General features: G+C 40.9%; 1 protein-coding gene across 1 annotated transcript in view; it reads left to right on the top strand.

Annotated features, from left to right (window-relative positions):
• The window catches only part of CYBB (cytochrome b-245 beta chain), a 35,889-nt gene that overhangs the window by 890 nt on the left and 10,473 nt on the right, over positions 1-24,526 (top strand). Inside the window, exons 2-8 of the mRNA XM_082717898.1 lie at positions 1,745-1,840; positions 3,377-3,487; positions 12,523-12,607; positions 15,279-15,424; positions 17,386-17,576; positions 20,299-20,428; positions 22,806-22,898. Of these exons, the coding sequence (XP_082574024.1) occupies positions 1,745-1,840; positions 3,377-3,487; positions 12,523-12,607; positions 15,279-15,424; positions 17,386-17,576; positions 20,299-20,428; positions 22,806-22,898 (852 nt within the window). The remainder of the gene's footprint in view (positions 1-1,744; positions 1,841-3,376; positions 3,488-12,522; positions 12,608-15,278; positions 15,425-17,385; positions 17,577-20,298; positions 20,429-22,805; positions 22,899-24,526) is intronic.

Raw genomic sequence — 24,526 nt, 5'->3', positions numbered from 1 at the left:
GGGGTACTAAATCAGCCAGCATTTCACAGAGGGGGTAGAAGACATTTCATGCTAATGATCTCTAAGTCTAAGTTTTTTATCAATATTTACTCAGAGGCAAATTCTCTACTTTTTATGTGCTTATACCATTTAAAAATGGGCAATCATAATTTTACACCATTTTCCAAATAACAAGTACAAGATCGGCTCATGTATGGGAGATGGCCTTTATTTCAGTGACTTCAGTAAAAATAATTGAATTTCTCAAATTTTTTTTTTAAAGTACCTTTTCTTCCTCTGAGGTAAACTTGAGTTATTTATGAGGTTTATAAAAATTCAAGAGGAGGAAATTGAAATAAACTAGACTCATATATACAGTGGATATATTATATATATTATAATATTATATGTGACTATATAAATCAATCAAATCTATCTTGAGAAATAATTTTTTTAAGTAGAGATAGGGCTAATTTGCAAATAGACATGTTAATCTCTTTAGTTTTTTTTTTTTTACCATAAAAAGGACCAACTATTATTTTAAGATGGCAGTCTCAGCAAAGCAATCACAGACAATTGGGAAAATAGAAATGTGATTTTTAAATAGCCTTTCCTAATAGCCAGTGAAAGTATTGTACTGACGTTAAAAGGAACACTTGTCAGTGGAATTTGAAAGAATTTATCATGAAGTAAATATTGAGACTTTGAGTTGCAGACACAGAGAGGAAGGGGGGCATAAATAAAAGAAAACCAAGAAATATGTGCATTAAAAAATTATGCCAAACCAACATGCTAATGCAATATAGAATTCTTCTGAGGACTCAGAGCTGTTAACTTGATTTCTTATCACCGCTTTGAAAACAGACTACTCCCATAGAAAACAAGTTCATATTAGACTTTTGGCTCCTACCACAGTTTTCCCCAGGAGATGACCGCCTCCTAAATTGCACACTCATACGTTTGACATTAAAGACACAGTCTGGAAAGCAAGAGTAAGAATGACAAGGTTAGAGAATGGAGAAGTTGTTTAAATAGGTTCTTCATAAAGAGATCATTCTCAGGCATCTACAGACCTTTAACCTGGGCATTAAAGCACAGGTAAGAAAAGATCACTATGAAGCTGAAGGTTCGAGACTGAGCAGTGCCTCACTCAATGCAGTCAGTGCTTGGGATGAAATGAGTAGTCAAAAGGTAGGAGGGTCGCTTTAAAAAAAAAAAAATCCCATGCTCCTCACCCCCTCATTCATGTTCAATAGTCCCTCTTTAAAAAGTTAAGCAAAAGTTACCAAATAGAATTAAAGGCTTGACGTTTTAGCCGATGTGACTCCCACTGGCTGGGGTGGGGTGCTGTGCGCTGGAGGGAGGTGATGGCATCCCTGAGAGTAGAACACAGTGTCTTATGGGCGCAGGGGATGACACAGTAACCTATTCCTTTCCCTTCTCTTTTCGAGAAGACTCACCCGCTACTCATTAAGAAAAAAAGAGGAATGAAACAACAGAGGTGAGATAGATTGATAATAACCTGGCATCCTGGCCCGTAGTAAAACCATCACAGGGAATGCCACAAGGTGGAAAGGTCACAATCACGAAGTGTAGGGGCACTGTTGGAGAAAGGGGCTGACTCTCAGATGGTCACACTCAGATGTGTAACTGCCTTTGTTGAAGGCTAGACTGGGGAAGTCCTGACCCTACTCTGACTCCAATATTGTGTGAAATCTACCCATTGAAATGTGGAAACGTCACACAACTATTTCTCTTTTTGCAGCTGGTATGGCTGGGGATGAACGTCTTCCTCTTTATCCGGTTCTACAGGTTTTATGACATTGAACCTCAGTACTATTACACTCGAAAACTTCTTGGGGTAGGTATGAGTTGCATCTCATGCAATATTGACAGGCTTACATTTCTAATCAAAGATTCTGGTTCATACTCCTTTCAACACTTTAAATAAATGTTCTTACCAACCCAGACAGCACCATTACCTCACTCCCTCCATTGCCACCCCCTGGGCAAGTCTGTAGGCCTTCCCGTGTGAGACAAACTAAAGTGTGTCAGAGAATCCCAGCGGCATCCCTCCCCTCCCAAGAACTACTGTGCCACTGTTTAGCTTAAAGAAGAAATCTAATGCCAACCCTGGAATGGCAGGCAGATTTGGTGAGATTGATCCAAGGGTGACACAGGTGGAACAAGTGAGACTTTCCATATTCTTTAAATCATCTGATTCCTGACAACTTTCGTGCATGGAGAGCCCTGCGTCTTGTGACATGTTGTGAAATAACCTTCAGGAAATAAGCCTCTCCCTCCAGATGCAGCCTTTGAGGAACCTGCCCAAGGGTCACATTCATTGACTAGGCCAGCAGAGTGAAGGCCCCCAGCTTTCCTTGGGTCCATTAGCGTTCTTGTTTTCCTTGGACTGCCAGGACTCTTCTTCACGACAAACGGGCAACAATTACAATGACAGCTGGCCCCCACAGGATACCCTTTTTTAAAAAAGATTATTTATTTATTTATTTGACAGACAGATATCACAAGTAGGCAGAGAGGCAGGCAGAGAGAGAGGAGGAAGCAGGCTCCCCGCTGAGCAGAGAGCCGGATGCAGGGCTCGATCCCAGGACCCCGGGATGACCTGAGCCAAAGGCAGAGGCTTTAACCCACTGAGCCACCCAGGTGCCCCCAGGATACCATTTTTTACATTATGCTGAAACCGTGAACTCATGACGTAACGCTAATTATACTATGTATTATATATCATGCGGATACACAATTATACTACATAATAATACTGTGCTATTATAATTGTTGTTAACTAATTCAGGCTGATACTGAGAAGGATGATTTACCTTTGTTTTCCCCTCCAAAGTATGAAACTTCTTTAAGCGTTACAAAGAACAATTATAATGCCAAAGCATTACAGCAGACCAACCTAAGTTACTGCTGAAGTGAGTCTAAGAACTAAGAAAATCTTCTTTAGAAAGCCCCAGTTTCTATACTGAACTCTAACAAATGGTACACATGCTTAAGTATTTAGGAGGAAGTGAACTGATATCTGCAATGCATCAAAAATAAGATGTATTGACGGATGGTTAGAGGACAGATGGATGGACAGCTATGTGAGGGGGGACCCTGGGAGATGGGAAAACGGGTGTTCATTGTGAAAATATTTCAGATTCTCTTTACGTTTGAAAATTTTCATAGTAAAATGTTGGGGTAGGAGAGAAGGGCCAGGGTAAAGCAAAGGATCCCAGCAGGTCCTCCAGGTAGACTCTTGGTTCTGAAGGACCTTCCTTCTCAGATAACTTGATGTCTCTGGTGGGCCTCATGCTGGGAACCCTGTGGTGTGGGGGAGGGGTGTTCTGCGCTCACAGGAGTTACCTGCTTTCTATCCCACATCTTCCAGTTTGCGCTGCCATTGGCCAGGGCCCCTGCAGCCTGCCTGAATTTCAACTGCATGCTGATTCTGCTGCCAGTCTGTCGAAATCTGCTCTCCTTCCTCAGGGGTTCCAGCGCGGTAAGAGCAAACATTTACAAAGTTGACGCTTCTCAAAATTTTCAAAGGCCATTACACGAAGTGTCCTTTCTGAGGAAAAGCAGACTAATGGTTTGTGAGGATTCCAACCTCTGGCCAGTATTTGCAAGCTGAACTGTGCTTGATTCTCCATTTTATTTGTATATCAGTTGTTGATGGAGTTCCCTGGGACAATCATTTAACTTGGAACAGACATTTAAAAAAAAAATCAACCTACAGCTCAAGAAGAGCCATAAAACACTTGTGCGTGTGCACACACACATACACACACACCAGACATACATAATATAATATATTATGGACTTTATGAGGCTGACACGAGATTTGGGAATTAATCCTACAGCAGCATGTTTTTCAAAATTTTGAAGTCAGAGAAAATCTCTTCGTGAATAACATCCCAAGCAGGTGGAATCAGGGAGTGATGAGTCACAGTATACCGAGAATGACTAAGAGGTACTGAGTCCATGGAACTGAGGAGTTTGGTACTTTCTAAATGTCCAGGGCGTTTTTTTTTTTTTTAAACCCTCATTTCAACAATTTGGTGAGCCCCTAAATGTACTGTTAGAAGGAAGAAAATATTACGTAAGAAGAAACTTTGTGACCTATAAAATAGTATATGAATTTCTTTTTAATTTAATTTAATTTTTAAATAATTTTTTATAATTTTTAAAATTATATTATAGTTTTTTAATTATAAAATTTTTAATAATTTTTTATAGTTTTATAATTTTTTTAAATAGGCCTCTTTTTCTTTTTTTATTGTGTTACGTTAGTCACCAAATAATACATCATTAGTTTTTGATGTAGTGTTCCAAGATTGTTTACATATAACACCCAGTGCACATGAATTTCTTATTGCTGTTATCACACAAAGATGAGAAACAAGGAACTTAGAATCTACTTAATCTGTGTACTACAAAACCAAATCTGATGGGTTCCACAGAACATTAGAAATAAGGGGCTCTGGGGTATCAAAGAAGGGGGGATTAGGAATGAAGTTGGGGCAGAGAATGAAGAAAGGCTTCTTCGAAAAGGTGGCGTCAAATATGGGCATATAAGGATCAGACAAGCCACTAGGAGATATAAACGAGAAAGACATTCTACCTGGAGAAAATGGAATGGGCCAATGCAAAGAAAATAGCGAGGAAATTACATTCATGAAAGCCCCATAGAAGCATGACACATGGCTTCTCTTTGGATTTGTTTGAGGTTCCTGATCCCACCAAAGAGGGTAGCTTGGAAAAGCTAGGGATTGATGACTTGGTGAGACTCACTCTACTGGATCATGAGTAACTACTCGCCTCTGTTTTTCATCTAAATAAAATGTATGTGTTTTATAGTAACCAGCTTTAAAAAATCTATTTAGTGGAGATAATTTATAGAGGGGAGACGTGAGCAATGTACTTTGATGGGGATGTAGGGATTGTAAAGGCCACGTGTCTGAACTAAGGCTGCAGAGGACAGCTGGAACTTTCCTGGTAAACTAGGACCTTAAATGTAGACCTGAGAAGTTAATACTTAATTTGGCAATTGTGGACTATTTGGGGGAAGGAAAGTGATCTAAACTGTCAATATCAAGTAGAATTTACCTTGAACTCTGCCTTATTTTTCCTAATCTTAGTAAATTTACTAGTTGATTTAACAAATATAGGATTAGTGGGATACAATTAACAGTAGACACTGATTACAAGGGTTTAGGGTTTTTAAATAATTTTCCCCATCTAAGAAACCACAGAGGTAAAATTCCATTCAATTTCAAGTTTTAGCAGCGAGCCACCTCTTAAGTCCAAGGCCTGGCATACTGTAGGTGCCCAATGAACATTTGCTAAATGAAGCTCATGTATTGTAGCTTTTTGTTTTTAGGAAGGCACGATTCATTTTTTTGGTCTTCCCCCCCATGCCCTGTTTGAATACTTTCTATTTAGAGGAAGTAAACCCTGAGAAACAGGCAGCATTTTCACCAGGAGGGCCGGTTAAGAAATCCTTGTTACCACCCAGGCCCAAATTTCACTGCTATTGAGCTGCCCTGCCTCGTGAAATGCACATGTTGTAATGGCCACTTTCAGGCTTCCTGGGGCCCAGGAGGGAAGATCTTCACGAGCGTCTTCAAAGACAGGGACGAAATAAGGCTGCTTTTCAAATTGCAGAGATGCTCTGCTAATATGGAGAGATTTGTATGTAGGAGAATATATTTTATAAAATTAGGAGCAAGCCACATTCTTTTTTTTTTTTTTTTTTTTAAAGATTTTATTTATTTATTTGACAGACAGAGATCACAAGTAGGCAGAGAGGCAGGCAGAGAGAGAGGAGGAAGCAGGCTCCCTGCTGAGCAGAGAGCCCGATGCGGGGCTCGATCTCAGGACCCTGAGATCATGACCTGAGCCGAAGGCAGAGGCCTTAACCCTCTGAGCCACCCAGGCGCCCCCAAGCCACATTCTTTTAGAGACCAGGAGTGTCCCTCCTTCCGGGTTTCCCAACCTGAAGTGTGAACTTGGCAAACAAAACTTCTTTTCTGATTGGGATTAAAATGAGTGACCATCCTGCGACCAGTGTTGGAACTCCTAATAGCTGCCTCCTACCGAGTCTTCATAGAGCTCGCCTCATAGAAGCTGCATGTCAAGTCAGCGACACGGGGAGAAATGAGATGACAATGTTGGAATTTAAACCTGCTCTTTGTGTCCCGAGAGACCATTCACTTTCCTATGTGCCACTGAAACTCAAAACCGCCTTCGCGTCGTATGACGGTCTTCAAAAGTCCGCCATATATGTGAATGCTGGAGCATGCTGAATAGCACAGGCCAGAAATGACAAAGTTGTTGTCACTTTAAGGATTTGCCAGTAGGACGTCCAGCAGACTGCACAGTCACAGAACTTCCATTCAGTTTCTAGTGGTCTTAAAGTTAGACTTTGCTTTATAACCCTTCTGATTATTTGAAGAAATAAAGCCCCAGTTTTGGCCCACCCTGAGGAAGGTAAAGGCAAAGGCTCTCAGCCTGCTTTGTTGCACGGAATGGGGTAGGATGGGGCTTAGTAATCCCCACCTTGCCATGTAGAAACTGAATTCTAATCGATTGGAGTCTCAGATCAGAAAGAAAAAGGAAGGTGAAAAAGTCAGCTCTTATCTGTAACCTTATACAGTCTGACAGTGAGAGGCCGTCAGTGGGGCTCCGTATAACCACATGGTGTAGGGAAGTCTCTTGGACTTCCTGTTGCACGGGTTTGGTTTTTTGTTGTTGTTGTTGTTTTTTTTTTTTTTTTAGCTGAAAAGCAGGTGAGACAATGTAACTGTAAGAATGAATATAACATTCCAAAAGTATATTAATTGACTAAGCTGTCAACTGCTGAATTGTCAGTCAACAAACATTTGTTGATTGCCAGCTCTGTGCTAGGTACTTGTGACACATGGTGAGTAATGAGTAAAACTCAAGGAGCTTAGAGTTTTGTGGAAGGGATGGAGAAGGAACATGCGACTTCAGCAGTCGCTCTCAACAGTGCTATACAAGTAAACTGAGGTTCTTACTCATCACATACCCTACTGCCACCAGGTTTGGACATCACTGGCAACTTCTTTGCCTGAGTTCTATAGACTCAAGGGTGGATTTTGTAATTTCCCCCAAATTGCTTATAAACATCAAATTTAAGTGAATTCGTGGCATGTGTGGTGATACCAGGTGTACATAAGATAGAACTTGTAAGTTTCTGTAATGGTCATGTTACAGAAACTCATGTTCTACCCCATTAAATATGCACTCCTTTTTGGTTCCATTTCTCACTTGAAAAAAAAAACTTTTTTTCAGTACACCTGGGTAGCTCAGTGAGTTGAGTGTCCAACTCTTGGCTTCAGCTCAGGTCATGATCCTGGGGTCCTCAGATGGAGCCCTACATTGGGCTCACTGCTCAGCAAGGAGTCTGCTTCTCCCACTACCTCTGACCTTTTCCCCACTCTCCCTCTCTCACTTTCTCAAATAAATAAAATCTTTATCTTCAAAAAATTTTTTTTTCTCTTGTGGTTTGAATGCAGCATAGAAATTTGCTGAGATGATGCAATAATCTCCCTTACACTTGAATGTTAGCCAAGTGAGTTCAGGCTAGGCTCTAGGTGACAGTAAAAGAGAAACTTCCTTTAGAAGTCAATGGCAAAGGGGTAGTTCAGTGAGGAAGCCATGGGACATCATGGCAACTTGCGTAATTAGGAGGTAGCTGGTAATAATTCAGAAGCGACTGAAAAGCATAAAAATGGTATCTGTGTGATGAGGAGGAACAAACAAGCCCTAGGTGGTCACAGGCAGCAAAGCTCTTCCTTCCCACTCCACCAACCACCTGCCTCGCTCCCATTTTAGGAAATGGTAAGGAAATTGTATTTGGAAGCCCCATATAAACATGACTTGTGACTTCTCTTTGGATTTTTTTTTTTTTTTTTGGCAGCGGGGGGCATCCTGAGCATATCATAGAAGGCAACTGGGAAAAACTAAGGATTTGTGCCTCAGTGAGATCCATTCCAATGATAACTAATGGCCTATATTTTTCCATTTTTTAAGATATATGTGTTTCATATCAACTAGCTTTTAAAAAATGACCTATTATGATCAGAGTATTACAAATGGGCCTTTTATTTCTCAAGCATTCAATTCAATTTCTGATGGTGGCATCAGAATCTGTTCTTCCACATTTTTGATGATCTATATTGATGATGATAAAGGTAGAACTATGGAGACACTGTAGAGGCCACATTAAAACCATATTCTTTTTTTTTTTTTAAAGATTATTTATTTATTTATTTGACAGACAGAGATCACAAGTAGGCAGAGAGGCAGGCAGAGAGAGAGAGAGAGGAGGAAGCAGGCTTCCTGCTGAGCGGAGAGCCCGATGCGGGACTCGATCCCAGGACCCTGAGATCATGACCTGAGCCGAAGGCAGTGGCTTAGCCCACTGAGCCACCCAGGTGCCCCAAACCATATTCTTTTCTTCAAATTAAGCATGCAGAAGCCAGTGTATTAATCACCCCCACCACCAAAATTTCAAAACAGTTTGTCAGAAAGTAGAAAAGAAATCCGTGTGGCAAGTATAGATACATGGGTAAATACATCACTATAAATTTAGAATAATCATCTTAGGTTCTAGAACAGTGAAAATGTAATTTATTTAACCAAATAATTATCAAGGGACTTTAAAAAAATGATTTATTTATTTATTTATTTTGGAGAAAGAGAAAGAGGGAGAAAGGGCATGTAGAGGAGGGTGGAGAGGCAGAGGGAGAGGGCGGGAGAAACTCAAGCAGACTCTGAATTGAGTGTGGAACCTGATGTGGGGCTCGATCTCATGTCTCTGAGAGCAGGACCTGAGCCACACCAAGAGCCAGACACCTAACTGACTGTGCCACCCAGGTGCCCTAAGAGATATTTTTTTTGAAGCATATGATACATTGCTCTGCATATAGGAAGCTTAATTTCTAGCTGGGGAGCCAAGCTATACGAGCTGAAAAGTTAAATAATAATACCAAAAAGACCCCTCAAATATTTATTAAACACCTCTTAGTGAATCTAGACTTATGAGAGAAGAACTATGATAAATACATAGGTGAGGAAGTTAGAAACTGATCATATTGGTGGTAGGACTGAGATCCAACACATGTATATCTGATGGCAAGTTTTGCAGAACTTGCCCTCTGAACTTCAATTCAGCACTGATTTCTGATCCTACTGTTCCCATTCTCTCAGTCATAAGACTCCAAATGCGTTCCATCACTCTAATAAGGACTATCTTAATTATATGTCGCTGTGTAAAAGATTCCCACAAATTCAGTGGCTTCAAACAACCACAATTTATTAGCCAACAGTTCTGTCAGTGAGAGGTGCAGCCTCCTGTGTTTGGTTGGATTCTCTGCTCAGCATGTTACAAGGCTGAAGTCAAGGTACCAAGTGGACTGAATTCTCAAATGGAAACCCTGGGTAAAAATCTTCCAAACTCATTCTTGTTGGCAAAATTCAGTTCCTTGCAATTGTGGGACTGAGGTTCCTGTCTCCTTGCTGAAAGCCATTCAGGGCCTGCTCTCAGATCGTGAAAGTCTCTGTATTCCTTCCATTTGGCCTCCTCCATGTTCAAGCCAGCAACATTGCACCAAATACTTCTTGTGCCTTGAATCTCTGAGTTCTTCAGTCTCTGAGTTCTGGACCCAGATTTGAAGGGCCATGTGATTGGCTCAGGCCCAGCCAGATAATTTTCTCTTAAGGTCAACTTGGAACTTTCATTACCCCTGCAAATTTCCTTTTGCCATATAATGTAACAAACTCACGGGAGTGACATCCCATCGTATTCACAGTTCAGGTCCCAGCCCCACTCAAAGGGAAGATATTATATAATGTCATGGGGGATCCTCTTTGAATTCTGTCTGCTACAAGGACTCCAAGAAACTATGGAGGAACCTAGCAACTGGGAAACAGGAAAAAGATATTTCTTTAAAACTGTAAAGAATATAAAGTAGTAAGACAATGTACAGCATTTTAAATAAACAGAAAAGATGACAAGGCTATATAAAAAAAAACAAAGTCAATTTTTCACCAGCAGAAATGTGAACTAAGTGATTTCAATCAGGAAACCCTTGTTTTGAGAGCCTGAGTCATGGCCCACCTTCAGCCATGGACACTTAGTTGTAGCTGATGCTGTTGGTTTTTCAGTCATGTTGCCTCCACACTTGTGGTTCTATAGTGCATGGGCTCGCTGCCTTCTGCAAGCCCCACTCGTTCTCTGCCTGAGGATTTTCTTTCGGCCCTCTCCTGGGGCAAGCCTGAAATGCCCGGGAATCTATGCCCTGGCACCAGCCCTTGGCCTGTGACAGTTGGAAGTAGAGGGATGAATTCCTAAACTTTCTAATGCCTCAGGTTAAAAAAAAAGGAAGAAAGAAAGAAAAGAAAAAGAAAAAAGAAAAGAAAACCTCTGGAGGATTTTCTATAGCTTCAGAATCCTCTAGTCAAAGAGACCATGGTATGATATGATATATGATATGGTAGGCTATATGGCGGTGGTAGCTGATCTGATAATACGCCCTTCTTTGGCTGCCTTGTCTTCCCAATGTCACTTCCCCTGACCTTGTTTTCTGTGATCACCTTGCGGCTGAGTACTTAAAGTCTTGTCTCAGGTTTTTTTTTTAGACTTGTAAAGTAATAGTGACTATATCATTGCATCTGGTTTGGTGGAAAAGGGTGTGAACCTTAAAGACAAAGAGACTTGCATCCCAGCCAATGTGAGATTTAACTTTAATTTTTTTAATCTTAAAATGAGGACAATCATTCTTATCTCGTTGCCACTGAATGAGATAATGATTATGGGTAAACTGCCTGGCTCACAGAAAGCATTCAGTGAAGCCTAATTCTTTCTTCCTTTCTCTGGAATCCTGTGTCTTCCTCCCTAGTAGTATTGTTGTGGTCCCGGGAATCTGCTCTCATGGTGCCATGCTCTCTGTAGATGTAGCTAACTGAGAGATAATGGAGTAAGCACAATTTCCCACACAATTACATTTTTTTCTATAAAATCAGAACATTTTTTAAAAAATAACTAAGCCACCAGGCCCAGGGTGGCTCAGTCGGTTAAGTGTCTGACTTTTGATTTCAACCCAGGTCTCCATCTCAGGGTCATGAGTTTAAGCCCTGTATTGGGCTTCATGCTGGCTGTGTAGCCTACTTAAAAAAAATAATAAGTCAAATATTAAACAACTCTAGATTAAATTTAATATTGTTAGAACCCGATATACTTAGATTACTTATACTAAGTACTTATACTAAGATTTTTTTTTCTTTTGTTTTGCACTTGGCTCTCCTTAACAATTCTCTGTATCTCTATGGCAGTACATTTAGACTTGGGAACAAAGCAGCCAAAGCAAGCATTTGACCAGTTTTCAGGAGGACAAAGTTTGGATTCAATCATAAGACAGAGTTTGTTTTTTTCTACTTTGGGCGTTGACCTGAATCAAGATTCAAATCCACATCCTCTAACACGTATCAGAAGGACAGTCACACTTGAGTACTGACCAAAATAGTATTTTTAATGTCAAGGTAATCATACAAGGCATGAAATATCAGAATATTGATACTCTGGCATCTGATAGATTTAAATCCCAACTCTGCCACTTATTAACTATGTGTCCTAAGGCTACCTCCCCACAGGTTTTTCCCTAACCTGTCATACAATGATAATAATGGTCCCTCCCTGCTAGGACTGATGCAAAAATGAAGAGTCAGAATGCACATAAAACATTTAAAACAGCTCCTTGCACAAGCTCTTTGTAAATACTACCTATCACTCTTTTTGCTATTAATATTTGGTTAATGATATCTCCTTGTGATGTTGTCTCTATCAACAGAGGTGAGTGGGTATTTTTTTTCCTCCCACAGTGTATGTCTTCAAAGGGTGTTTTCTTAAAGTATTCACTTATTCTAGAGCTGTTCACTAGTCTGTGTCCCTGTTAGACTTTCAGGGTCGTGTGAAATGCATACATCTTTCCTATGACACTGCCGGTATTCCAGGGAGAGCTAACTCTTGAATCTCTCACCTAACTAACACTTAACTTACTGGTTGACACCTTCACAAGGATGAGCCTTCGCTACCTGCCAGTGAGGAACTGTGGGGAGCTCACAAACATTCTGGGGTGGGAAAAAGTGATGGAGAAGACACAGAGACAGAGAGCTCCTCCTTCAGGTCCAGGTAAAATATGCAGAGACTGGTTGTAGGGACCTAACACTTACTGTTCAACGAACTTCTCCAGGCTCCTGGGGCTGAGCCAGTTGTGCTTGTGTGTGGTTGCTCAGGAACCTGTCAGGTAGACTACTCACTGGCTGGTTGACCTTGGGAAGATGAATACAAGTATCTGAGCTTCTGTTTTCTCATCTATCAGAGGCATAGAATGACAGTGCTTTCAGGGTGGTTATGACAATTAAGTGAGATGATCTGTATCTACTGTCTGGCACACAGAAAACCTTCTTGATAACAATTACTGTTTTGTTCTTTTCCCTTTAATCCAAAAGTGCTGTTCCACAAGAATTCGAAGACAACTGGACAGGAACCTCACTTTCCATAAAATGGTGGCGTGGATGATTGCACTTCACACTGGTGAGCTGATTAAGATATGTGAGATTGCAAAGAAAACTTGAAACCAGACAGTTCCCTCTTCTCCTAGATACCTTTTATTTTAGAAGAGGTCAGCCTTTTTAGATAGATCAGGTGGTGATTGGCTATGTTGTATTTTTTTTTTAATTTTTTAACTGAAGTATACTTAACATACAGCATCCTGTTTGTTTCGGGTGTATGACATAGTGATTTGACAATGACATACGTTATAAAATGCTCACCATGATACACGGAGTTATCGTCTGCCACTACACAAAGTTAGTAACTATTATTGACTACATTCCCTGTGCTGTACTTTACCCCTCTGTGAGTTATTTGTTTTATAACTGGAAGTTTATATTTTTTAATCTTCTTCACCTATTTTGCCCATCCCCTCACTCCCAACCCCTCTGGCAACCACCTGTTTTCTGTCTATATATATATATATATATTTTTTTTTTTTGCTGTCTATATTTATAAGTCTGTTTCTGGTTTGTTTGGTTTGGTTGATTTGCTGTTTAGATTCTACACATAAGTGAAACCATACGGTATTTGTCTTTCTTTGTCTGATTTATTTCACATAGCGTAATACTGTCTAGGTCCATTCATGTTGTTGCAAATGGCAAGGTTTTCATTCTTTTTTATGGCTGAGTATGTTATGATATATATATATAAGATATATATATATAAGATATAAGATATGTATATCTGATATCTATATAAGATATCTATATCTATATCTATATTTATATCTATATAGTACCACTTCTTCTTTATCCATTCACCTATAGATGGACACTTAGGTTGCTTCCATATCTTGGCTGTTGTAAATAATGCTGCTATAAAAATGGGGGTGCATATATCTTTTTTTCAAATTAGTGTTTTCATTTTCTTTGGGTATAATTACTGAATTATATGGTATTTCTTTTTCTAGTTTTTTTGAGGCAACTCCGTAGTGTTTTCCATGGTGGCTGCACCAATTTACATTCCCACCAAGATATGTTGTACTTTTTGACTGAATTCTGTTAAAAAATATTCACCACTCTTTCTTCCATTGCCATATTAGGATTTATTTCTTCAACTCTTTTTTTAAATGATTTTATTTATTTATTTGACACAGAGAGAGAAAGAGAGAACAAGAAGGGGGAGCAGCAGAGGGAGAGGGAGAAGCAGGCTCCCCCCAGAGAAGGAGCCTGCTATGGAACCTAATCCCAGGACCCCAGGATCATGACCTGAGCCAAAGGCAGACACTTAACCGACTGAGCCACCCAGGCACCCTATTCTTTCAAGTCTTAAAACTTCTTTTATCTTGGGGTCTTTTGACAAAATCTCAGTGTCCTCACCCTTCTCCATGCTTTTTAATATAAAAAAAGTCCACAACTGAGAGCTTTTATTTATCCATTAACAAAAATACTAGGGTTGAACATGTAGATTTGCGAATTTCTTGCACTAACCCTATGGGGGCCACACCCCATAAGCTGAGACGATATCTTATCTTATCTTAAGGGTAAGATAGCCCTTATCGGCCAAGAGTCTCCTTTATTATTATTGTTATTATATATCTACTAGGTATACATATGTGTATATGTATTCTTTATTATGTGTTGTTATTATAATTACTAAAGTGGCAGTGTTGGCAGAAGGGATGTATTTGGGACCCTAATCAGATCTTCACTAATTCACTTAACAAATAAGTGATGTGCTGGGCAATTGGCAGTGATGAACAAAAGAGACTTTTACTTTGCCGTTAAAGAGTTTCCCCATAATTTGAGTAAAATAGGTTTACATTGCAAGTGTTTAACTGTGTTTCTCTTCTATTAGTAGATCATGCAGGCTTTCTGAGCTGTGGTGAATAAGATGGTTCAAAAGCAAAATGCATGATAAAATCTTATTAGAAAGCAACATAGCGTAATGGTGAGGAGCAAAAATTTGAGTACCAGATTGCTTGGATTAGATTCTTAATTCTGCTGCTTTCTAGCTTGGTGATCTTGGGCGGGATATTAAAGCAATCTATGCTCCAGTTTCCTCATCTGTAAGATGAGCTGGTACTAACAGTACCTACATCATTGCCTCCACATAAGTATTAAGTAATTATAAAGCACTTACAACAGTTCTTGGCACCCGGGAAGTTGTATGTAAGTGCTTATTAAGTAAGGAATGCAATTTTCAAGAAGATATTCACTCTTGTGGCCATTGGTTTATATCAGTTCAATAAAATGTTATTGTCTCTCTGGAGTAATGTCAAAATCAGGTGAATGGGCTGGCCAAAGGCATACATTGCACGAGAGTCTTCTTGTTTGAGCATAAACATATCAGGGGGAGAGAGACAATGAGAGCACACCTAAATATCCTCAGAGACCATGGTTATTTTGTAGAATCTCAGAACTTGATTGGATCTTTAGGATAGTGTCGTTTAAACATCTTCATTTTACAAATGAGGAAACCAAGACCAGAGAGGTCAAGTGATTTGTTGCGTATGATCACACAACTAGAGAATAGCTTACCCACTAGAGTTCTAGTCTTGCCTGTCTGGCCTGGAGACCCAGTTCTTGTTTCTAAGTGTCCTGGGCCATCCCTGTGTCTCCCTGTATCTTATCATAGAGTCAGGGGCTATAACCAGAAACCCAGTTTACATGAAAATTGACTGCACCCTTCTCTTCTCTGTCCTCTTCAGCGATTCATACCATTGCCCATCTGTTTAATGTGGAGTGGTGTGTGAATGCCCGAGTCAACAAATCTGATAGCTATTCAATAGCACTCTCTAGACTTGGAGATAAACCTGGTGAAACTTACCTCAATTTTGCTCGAGAGGAAATCCCGGTAAGTCTATTTCTGGATTCAGACTAGGCCGTTAAAACTGAGGACTAGATTTCAATGAGTGAAGAACTCTACTTGGGCAGAACACCAACAATGATAAAAGTTGACCATCAGTGGGCAAAGTTTATAGTTTCTAAGAATGTGGATACAGAGAAAATGTCTTCCCCACTCCTGATCCCATGTGTGGAGGGTCTCTAGATGTTTTCCAGTTCCTTATGCTCACCTGTAGAATCTGGAGTAACTCAGGCTCACCCATGACAAAGAAAAACAAGAACATACATCTAGTCAAACAAAGTTGAGTTTATTACTTACTGCAGCAAAAGAGGCCTCACACCATGAGAAAGTCTGGGACATTCTAGGAAGGTGCTCATGGAGGCTTGTCATGGACTTCTGTCAGGTGGTTTTGGTGGGGTTTAAGGAAGCAAGGATTTGCTCTGCATCAGGCATGGTCAGGAACTGGGGGTCTTTCTAGGATTGGGTATCTTAGCAGCAGTCCCTTGTGTTGTTTTCTTGGCTCTGACAAAGTTCCGGAGTGGTCTTGTTTTTGTCCCACTCCCTCACAGTCACACACTGACCTCATCTGATGCGGGTGTTCTATGAGATTCTTTATGTGAATTAGGGAACACTCTGGCCTCAAGGTTCATACCAGGCTAGCCACCAGCTGACAGCCGACAGAGGTACTTTTCTTCCTTCTTGCCTACAACATCCGAGGGGTGGCCTATGTCTGCTGATAATCATCCCATGGGAAGCACAGTGAACTGGGAGTAACTCCAAGGTCTTCCAGGCGAAGCCATTTGAGGTATCCACAGCAAGGACTTCTTCCCTTCCAGCAGTTGTTAGAGTTTCCTACACTCAGTCGGAGAAGCTCTGAGTCATCTTCATGTGCCCAATGGCTTGGGAAGATGGCCAAGTCACATAATTATACACTGAATTCCAAACATGTTTCCTCCTGTTTAGAAAAGATGAGAAAAAATGTCCCTTAATGTTGCAGAAATAATTCTCCTCAGACCAACATGGAAACAACTTGCCTAAGAGAAAAAGAAATTCCTTTTCTGTAACTTCTGGGATAATTTTTCTTTCATATTGTTCATTGTTTGTACAATGATATAGAAGGAAGGCAACATGAACACACTAGGTGAGCCGATGCTGTCCTGCTTTGCCTGGATCTCTTTGGACCACTTGTACTATGTCTGTGCTCCCCCTACCTTTACATTTGTTTTCACTTCCAATTGCTGATACCTGCCTTTCTTCCTCAGAGGACCACCCTGGGGCTATGGAAGTTCCTTGACACACAAACTCAGAGATCTGGAACAGCCTGGATGGCTACCTCTTTGTGGGCAGCCATTAGCCAATACCTGTGGGGTGCAGGCCATGAAAGGCCAGCTTCCTTGCCTTGAGTCAGGATGAACTTTGAAGCAACCTTCACTAAAGACTTGGCCTGAGCTCACCCTCCTGTTTGACTTCTCCCTCTTTCCTATCCTGTTGCCCATCTTCTTACCAGTGTCTTTTGGAGCACACCTTTTTAAAATCACTTACTCATGAATCCTCATCTCAAGGTCTGTCTGCTTCAGGGGAACCCAGCCTAAGATGGGGGGCATGTCCAGAATACATTTGCCCACTAAGCACTGTGGCCCTTTCCAAACCAAAGGGAGAAAGAACCTCAGACTCTTTTAGGACATCTTACAGTTGGCTCCCTTAGAACTATTTGTTCAATACTCCCTTAGAACTATTTCAGCCTATCAGTTAGTACTTCCTATGACACCTCGACCACATAAGACCGTTTTAAATTGAGAAATACCTATTCCAAATCTATTTCACTCTGTGAAGGATGGTTAGGATTATTGAAAGGGAGGAATGAAAATATCTATTGGCCTATACACCAGACACTTTATAAATAGGTCATCCTGTATTTGAGAGCCTACGGATAATGTGTGTGTGTGTGTGTGTGTGTTTGTATTTTGCAGAATCCTGAGGGAGGCCTGTATGTGGCTGTGACCCGCGTGGCTGGCATCACTGGTATCGTGATCACCCTGTGCCTCATTCTTATTATCACCTCCTCTGCCAAAACCATCCGGAGGTCTTACTTTGAAGTGTTTTGGTACACGCACCACCTTTTTGTGATCTTCTTCATTGGCCTCGCCATCCATGGAGCTGAGTGAGTGTTTAAATCCTTTAATTTCTAGGTGTGATGCTGTCGGAGGCACCGTGACCTAGTCTGTGTGTGGCGAGTCTGTCTGCTGAGGGAATATGAGGGGACACCAGAGGTCAGTTGGACAGAGACCACTCAGCAGCATTTCAGTTTCTCACACCAATGAATAGCTATTATTTCTGTGGTAATTTAACAATAGCTATTATTAAGGCAGTTCATTCTAACAAGCTTGAAAAATGCACCAATGTTTGAGTACCTCTGCAACGGTGTGAAACACGTTAAGGGTGCTAGAGGGGTCTTGGATGTCTGCAGTGATGTTCTTATGGCTCAATCTCTACTAAATTAGACAAACTCCCAAACTAGAGGGGCACCTGATTAACCAGGCGACAGGGTTTGCTGTAGTTCAGTGAACTTTGATTCAAGCTGGACATGTATTGATTATCTACGGTGCATGAGGACTGCTCTCTGGCACGGTGGGCAATACTAGAAGGTTATTGCCTTCCAGTATTCTAACACAATAAAGGTAAGAGCTCACTTCTATCGAGCACTCATTCTAGAGATACTCTCACATCCCCATATCCTGGGGGACTGGGGCCCAGGTGGTCTCAGGCCAGTGGTGACGAATATGCTCATAGAGAGCCTGCATGTGTGGTTGGCACAGTAGGTCTTATGGGGAATCCTATTTTATACTGGGTTTCCTTTTTATGCTGTTTCACAGCAGCTGATTCTCCCACCTGCACACAAAAGCAGGCCTGGGGAAGTCCCCTGGTGGGTTTCGGGCTCCACGTAACTAAGCATCAGGAGAGCACATGCTCAAGGCTCAGTGACTCTCCTGGGAGCCAAGTTGGCCTAGAGATGCCTAAGTGTGAAAAGGGAAAGGGTGGGAAGAAGTAGCATCGGGCAATTACTCATATGCATTCTTGACCGACTTGCTGACTCTGACCTCTGATCAACCCTTTGTAAGCTCTGAAAAATCTGTGTAGACAAAGAACTCTGGCCTCTCTTAAAGCAAATGAGTATCTTTAAATGGGATTTGGTCAGAACCCAGCTGTTTCAGAGAATCCAGACACAAAAAATGAGGCTCTTCCCCTCCCTAGCTTAGTAATCCCCCACTTTATGTCTGTATAGTTTCACAATGATGCATTTTCCTTTGGAGCAGGCGAGGACGTGTATTTGCCCCACTCGCCGTCTGAAAAGAATCTGCCACCTACACTGGCTGGCTGATTGCTTACAGTCTCAGGGCCAAGGCAGCAGCTGAACTGGGATTAAAATCCAGGTTTTCTGACTTCTGGTCCTGGCGCAGAGAAGAGGAGAGAATCTAATTTTGTTTTCTCTCACTTACTCCCCATGTGAACTTGGCCCTCAGGAATTTTGACAGTTATCAGTTGTGGGACTCTTACTGTGTGCTGGCATATTTTATGCATCAGGTCAATTGATTACTAAAATACAGGTTTAGTTAGGTATTATTAGACCGATTTCACAGCTGAAGAAACTGAGGCACAGAAGAAGTTAAATAACTTGCCCAAGGCCACCAAACTATCAAGGAGTGGACCTGGGATTTGAAACCAAGGCTGTCTGACGGGCCCAAAATTGTTTTCTCCAAATCATTCTGCTTTCTGTTACAAATCACTTTCTGTTACCGGTTTTTCTAAGCCTCAGCGTTCTCGTATGTCAACTGGGGTGCCAGTACTTACCATCCAGGCTTGTTATGGGGTTACAACTGAGATAATTTGTGTAGAGTAACTTTCCTCTGGCCTGGCACATAATAGATGCTCAGTACACGGTAACTCTCGGCCCCAAGGCCTAGGGTAGAAAAGGATGGTTGACAGCCTTGGATTAAAACATTCACAGAATATACCACGTGGCACACCACATTTTAGGTCCCCCATACAGCTACTACAAAGGGGGCCTTCTGTGTCTCTTAGTATATTTTCTGAAGACCCTGCTGTTTAAGTTCCTTGAGGTCAGGAACATGACTCACTTGACTTTGCATCTGCTTTCCTCTGGTCCCACTAAACCCATATTGTCTTATGTGTTAGCAGTTGCTCAGCTGAAATCTGGGGAATGGAAATGACCAGGCTCTTAGTGCCTCCAAGGACGCACCATTAGTGTTGATATCTGTGAGAATGTCTGAGTCTCCGCAAAGTCTCCTTAAATTGATTTCAACACTTTCAGTTTCATTGAGACAATTTTGGAACATCAGATGAAGTGCTTGGATTAAGCCTCAGAGCTACTGTGTGTGATGGTCAACCACACAGGGGCACCTGTCCATGGCGTGTAATATTAGCCTATGCTTCGCTGGCCAAGCTCTTTGCTTCTAGGACTGTCCTCACAGAGGGGACATCTCTTTGTAATTCCCACAAAGGCACTGTATGGGCGAGTACTTGCTCTGTTAGATTTGCAGTTTTCCTGTTTTGGTCTGTTTGTTTGTAAATGGAAATAATACTTGAAACAGAAGCACAAATGCTCCCTTTAAGGAAACAGGTATTGATATGATCCAAAACTTACGTATTCTTTGTGCCATTGTGCTAATGTTTTTTTTTTCTATTGCTGAGGAAGACATTTTCTTTCCTTTCCTCAAATCTACTCAGAAGGGTTAATGAGATATCACTGTTAAGTAGGAAGTACAGGATCCATTCTAGAATACTTGAAATATGCCCAGATTCTCAAAAAGCGAAGAACTTAGTTTCTTGCTACTAAATGGTCTGGACTTACATTTCCTCCTCAGGCGAATTGTTCGCCAGCAAACCCAAGAGAGTTTAGACAAAGACAACCCTGAAAAGTGTGACAAAGATCCCTCAGAATGGGGAAAACCAGGAAAATGTGCAATCCCACAGTTCGCTGGGAACCCTCCTATGGTATGTATAGTTCATTGTTACAATTATAATTTCTTTACCAATAATCTTCCAACTGTGTCTCAGAAATATGTACAAATGTCATAGAGCTGTCTGTTACAAATGCCACGGAACTGTTAGAATGGTATAAGTATCTACTTTTTTCTCCTATACTTGTCTGGAATTATTTCTTGAAAGGTAAGGATTGCATTGGTCTATTACGAACAACCTGATATAAAACTTGGAAAAGCATTGCTTTTTGGAAGTGCTGTTGGGGGTTCAAGAAATTCCATCTCTTCTCTTCTGGATGTGAGGGCCACATTAATGATTTCCAGAGGGATTCCATTCTGAGCTGAGTTGGATAGCTCAGATAATCGCTCATAAGGAGCTTAGGGCTTTTTCAGATACCACGAAGTAAGACTTTCTGTACAGCTTTCAAAGCTGGGAAGGAAACTGATGAAGTAACTCATAGGGCTGCCTTTAAGCATCAGGGGCCATGTCTGCACCACATAAAGGACACTGGACATCCAGGTTTATACCAACACAAGAGTATAGCAAGGATGACTAAGGGAAAACATGGTAGAATATTCACCTTCCACTGGGTGCTCCTGTTGTGTGCTCTGCAAAGTTTGATGTATTCTCAATATCTCCTCTCCGTTGAGAAGTGGGCCCTGTGTTCTTCATTTATTTTCCTCCATGGACAAGCAGTGTACCTTATTGGTTACCATGCCAACTACCGGTCTAAAGCTAGGCAAAAATCAACGTTGGTACAGGGCTTGCTTCTGAACAGGATTATTATTATTTTTTTTTAAGCACAGTATAATGTAAAGACAAAAGTCCTACCCCATTTTGTCCTTTCTTTTTTCCTACTCTCTTAACATAGGAATTTTCTTCTTCTAAGACACAGTCTGCTGTCCAGAGACTTAATAACTTTAAGCATCCTTGCCCATTAATGAAAGCAACCAGATGTATCAACAAACTGCCCCCGGTACATGCGCACATCAATGGAAAAGGTAGAAAAGAAACTGTATTGCAGGTCCTCTTATGGGTTAAGGGAACGCACCCTTCCTTGAAGACAGCTGGAATCAGGGCACTTAACAGGCATCTACCTCAAAGGAGCTTCTGGGTTTCTGCGAGTAGAGGCGATGTCCAACACCTCATTATGTTCGATTTCCTAGGAAAGAGATGGGTGGTGCCAGGCTATTTTGAAAACCTGTGCCATGAAAACAAAGGCCAGCAGCAGAATATATCTGACTTGCGGGCAGATAGTCTTCAATTTTGGTGGGAGGTGGGACATTCAGTGCTCTCAACTTCCAATCTAAAGTTACCTTGAAACATTTAATAGAAAGATCATAGGTGAGACTATAGGAAGCCCTTTGTGATTTCTTTTTCTTTCTTGGAATCCATTCTGAAATGCCATCTTTTAAATGATATCGCCTCCTAAAGCTCTTTACTACTTTAGGTATTAAACTGGGAACCTAACTGACGGGAGTCCCAGGATGGATCTGTTTACCCTAAAGGTTTTCATATAGCCAGTAATACTACAGGTTAATTCCAGTGTGGCGAAGCATTGAAGATTCTGACAAGAGAGGAATCTAAAGAAATCTGAAAATCTTTGGCCTTGTTCCTGTTCAGCAGGTGCATTGCATAGCTCCCAGAACTCACAAGGATGTTGGAGAAACAGCTAAATTCTTGCATGAAATTTCTTATCTTGCAAAAGATTAAGCTTTGACTGCATGGTTGAGAGAAAGCAACTACAATGTTGCATTAAAAATATGTTGTTGTTGAAATGCTATCCTTAAGAGAAATGTTAATTCTGAAACTAATCTTGTTCTGCTGTAGGGTTACTGCAACTGCTGTTGCAACACCAGGAGGAAATCCCATTCTTGTGGGCAGTTCCTCTTGGGAAAGTTTTATACTGTAGATAAAGTTCCCCAATGTGGCCAAGGACAATGCTCATTTCTATTGGCTTAAGATTTTATTTTTATTTTATTTTATTTTATTTTTTTAAAGATTTTATTTATTTATTTATTTGACAGAGAGAAATTACAAGTACACTGAGAGGCAGGCAGAGAGAGAGAGAAGGAAGCAGGCTCCCTGCTGAGCAGAGAGCCCGATGTGGGACTCGATCCCAGGACCCTGAGATCATGACCTGAGCCGAAGGCAGCGGCTTAACCCACTGAGCCACCCAGGCGCCCCTTAAGATTTTATTTTAACTTTCGATATTTTTCATGCATTCTGTTGTATAAGAAATTTATACAATAATTGTGATATCGGATATCAAATATTTAAACAAGCTTACAAAGATTAACTTGACTTTGGAAATTTTTCATTCCCATTAATCTTTTATTAGCTCTTACCCCTGAATACATGCCATTTTCATCTTTTGCTCTGATTACAGACGTGGAAGTGGATAGTGGGTCCCATGTTTCTGTATCTCTGTGAGAGGCTGGTGCGGTTTTGGCGATCCCAACAGAAGGTGGTCATCACTAAGGTATTGTCTGGTTTAAGAATAACTAATCGTATCTAACTATAACATGGACAAGTCTACCGAAGTTGTCTGTACCGTTGATCGGAGCTGTCTTTCACTTGGTTTCTTTTGATTAAATGTAGAACAGAGAGAAGAGCTATGGTTGAATTCAGTTGGTATACTTAGCTTGATGATGGTTGAACCTTTTAACCGGGGGAAATACAAATCAACATTTTCTTTCTTTCTTTTAAAAAGATTTTATTTATTTATTTGACAGACAGAGATCACAAGTAGGCAGAGAGGCAGGCAGAGAGAGAGGGAGGAGCAGGCTCCTCACTGAGCAGAAAACCTGATGCGGGGCTCGATCCCAGGACCCTGGGATCACGACCTGAGCCTGAAGGCAGAGGCTTTAACCCACTGAGCCACCCAGGCACCCCCAAATTAACATTTTCTGTTGAAAAATAAAGTGGACTGTTTTGTGTGCATGAATAAAACTCTCTCTTCCTCTCTCTCAGTGTGTGTGTGTGTGTGTGTGTGTGTGCGCGCGCGCACGCATGCGTGTGTGTGTGTGTGTGTGTGTATGGAGAGAAAGAGAGAGGAGGATGATCCAGTGGCATCCAGCGATGACGTGGGCGGGTAAGAGTGAAGAAGCAAAACACGTGAGTTCTAAAGGGTACACACTGAGCCTTAAAATACTCAGACGCCAAAAGAACCAGGGAGCCAAGGTCAGGTCTGACCGAGGTGGAGGTAGTTTTGTTGGTCTCCCTTTACCTTCTTTGTGTACTGTGAATGTCATCACAGAATATCATGCGTTTTGTTTCTCTGCTGCTTCTCATTACTAACTAAATAAATATCCAACTCAATAAATAGAAATAGAAACTCCTGGTTATAGTTTCAGGAAACAAGAGACAAAACTAGTTTCATCAAATAAAATTGAATTCAATTCAATACAGTTTAAAAAGTGTTTACTAAAAGCCTAGTATGGGTTATTCTTGCAAAACATATGAATTCTCCCTGCCCTCCCTAGCTTTTCTTTCTTGGCATCTGTGGAAGGCCAGAGTAAAGTTAGTCCGGCTGGCACTGGAAATCATGAAATATAGGAAGCTATAGCAGTTCTCCTTTTATGATACTTACACTATATGAAAAGAAAAAGCCCACAGAAGAGCAAGAAAGGCTGCCACAAAATTTTCCTTACTAGGCTAGACCTGACTAAGCAGGCAAGTATTTTTCTCGAACATATTTTAAAAACAAATCTGCTTTCCTGTGGAGAAAATAGATACTCGTTTTCTTCTCATAAAAACAGATATTCATGTTCTTCTCAAAAAGTAAAAAACAACTAAGAAACAGGGTGTCAGTTCTGCTAGTGTGTTTTATTTCATTTAATCCCAGTTTCACCTGGGGCAGCCAAAAGAATGTTCTCACCATACAAAATTGCAACACGGTAAACATCATTTTCAAAATAATTTTTGTCGATTTTTATTTTTTGGCTTCAAAATGAAGCTTTAAGATTCTTTATTTCGGTGATGAAAGGATGTTGGGTGCTGCTTAATCATTTAAGATGGAGTGAAATCACAAGTTTTGGAAATGCTTGGCAATATTTATTGAAAGGATTTCCTGCCTTAACCCTCCTCACTCACAGAAAGAAAAGCTTG

Source organism: Mustela nivalis (assembly GCF_964662115.1).
Source record: "Mustela nivalis genome assembly, chromosome: X".
NCBI lineage: Eukaryota > Metazoa > Chordata > Mammalia > Carnivora > Mustelidae > Mustela > Mustela nivalis.
This window is presented reverse-complemented; position numbering and strand designations above follow the sequence as displayed.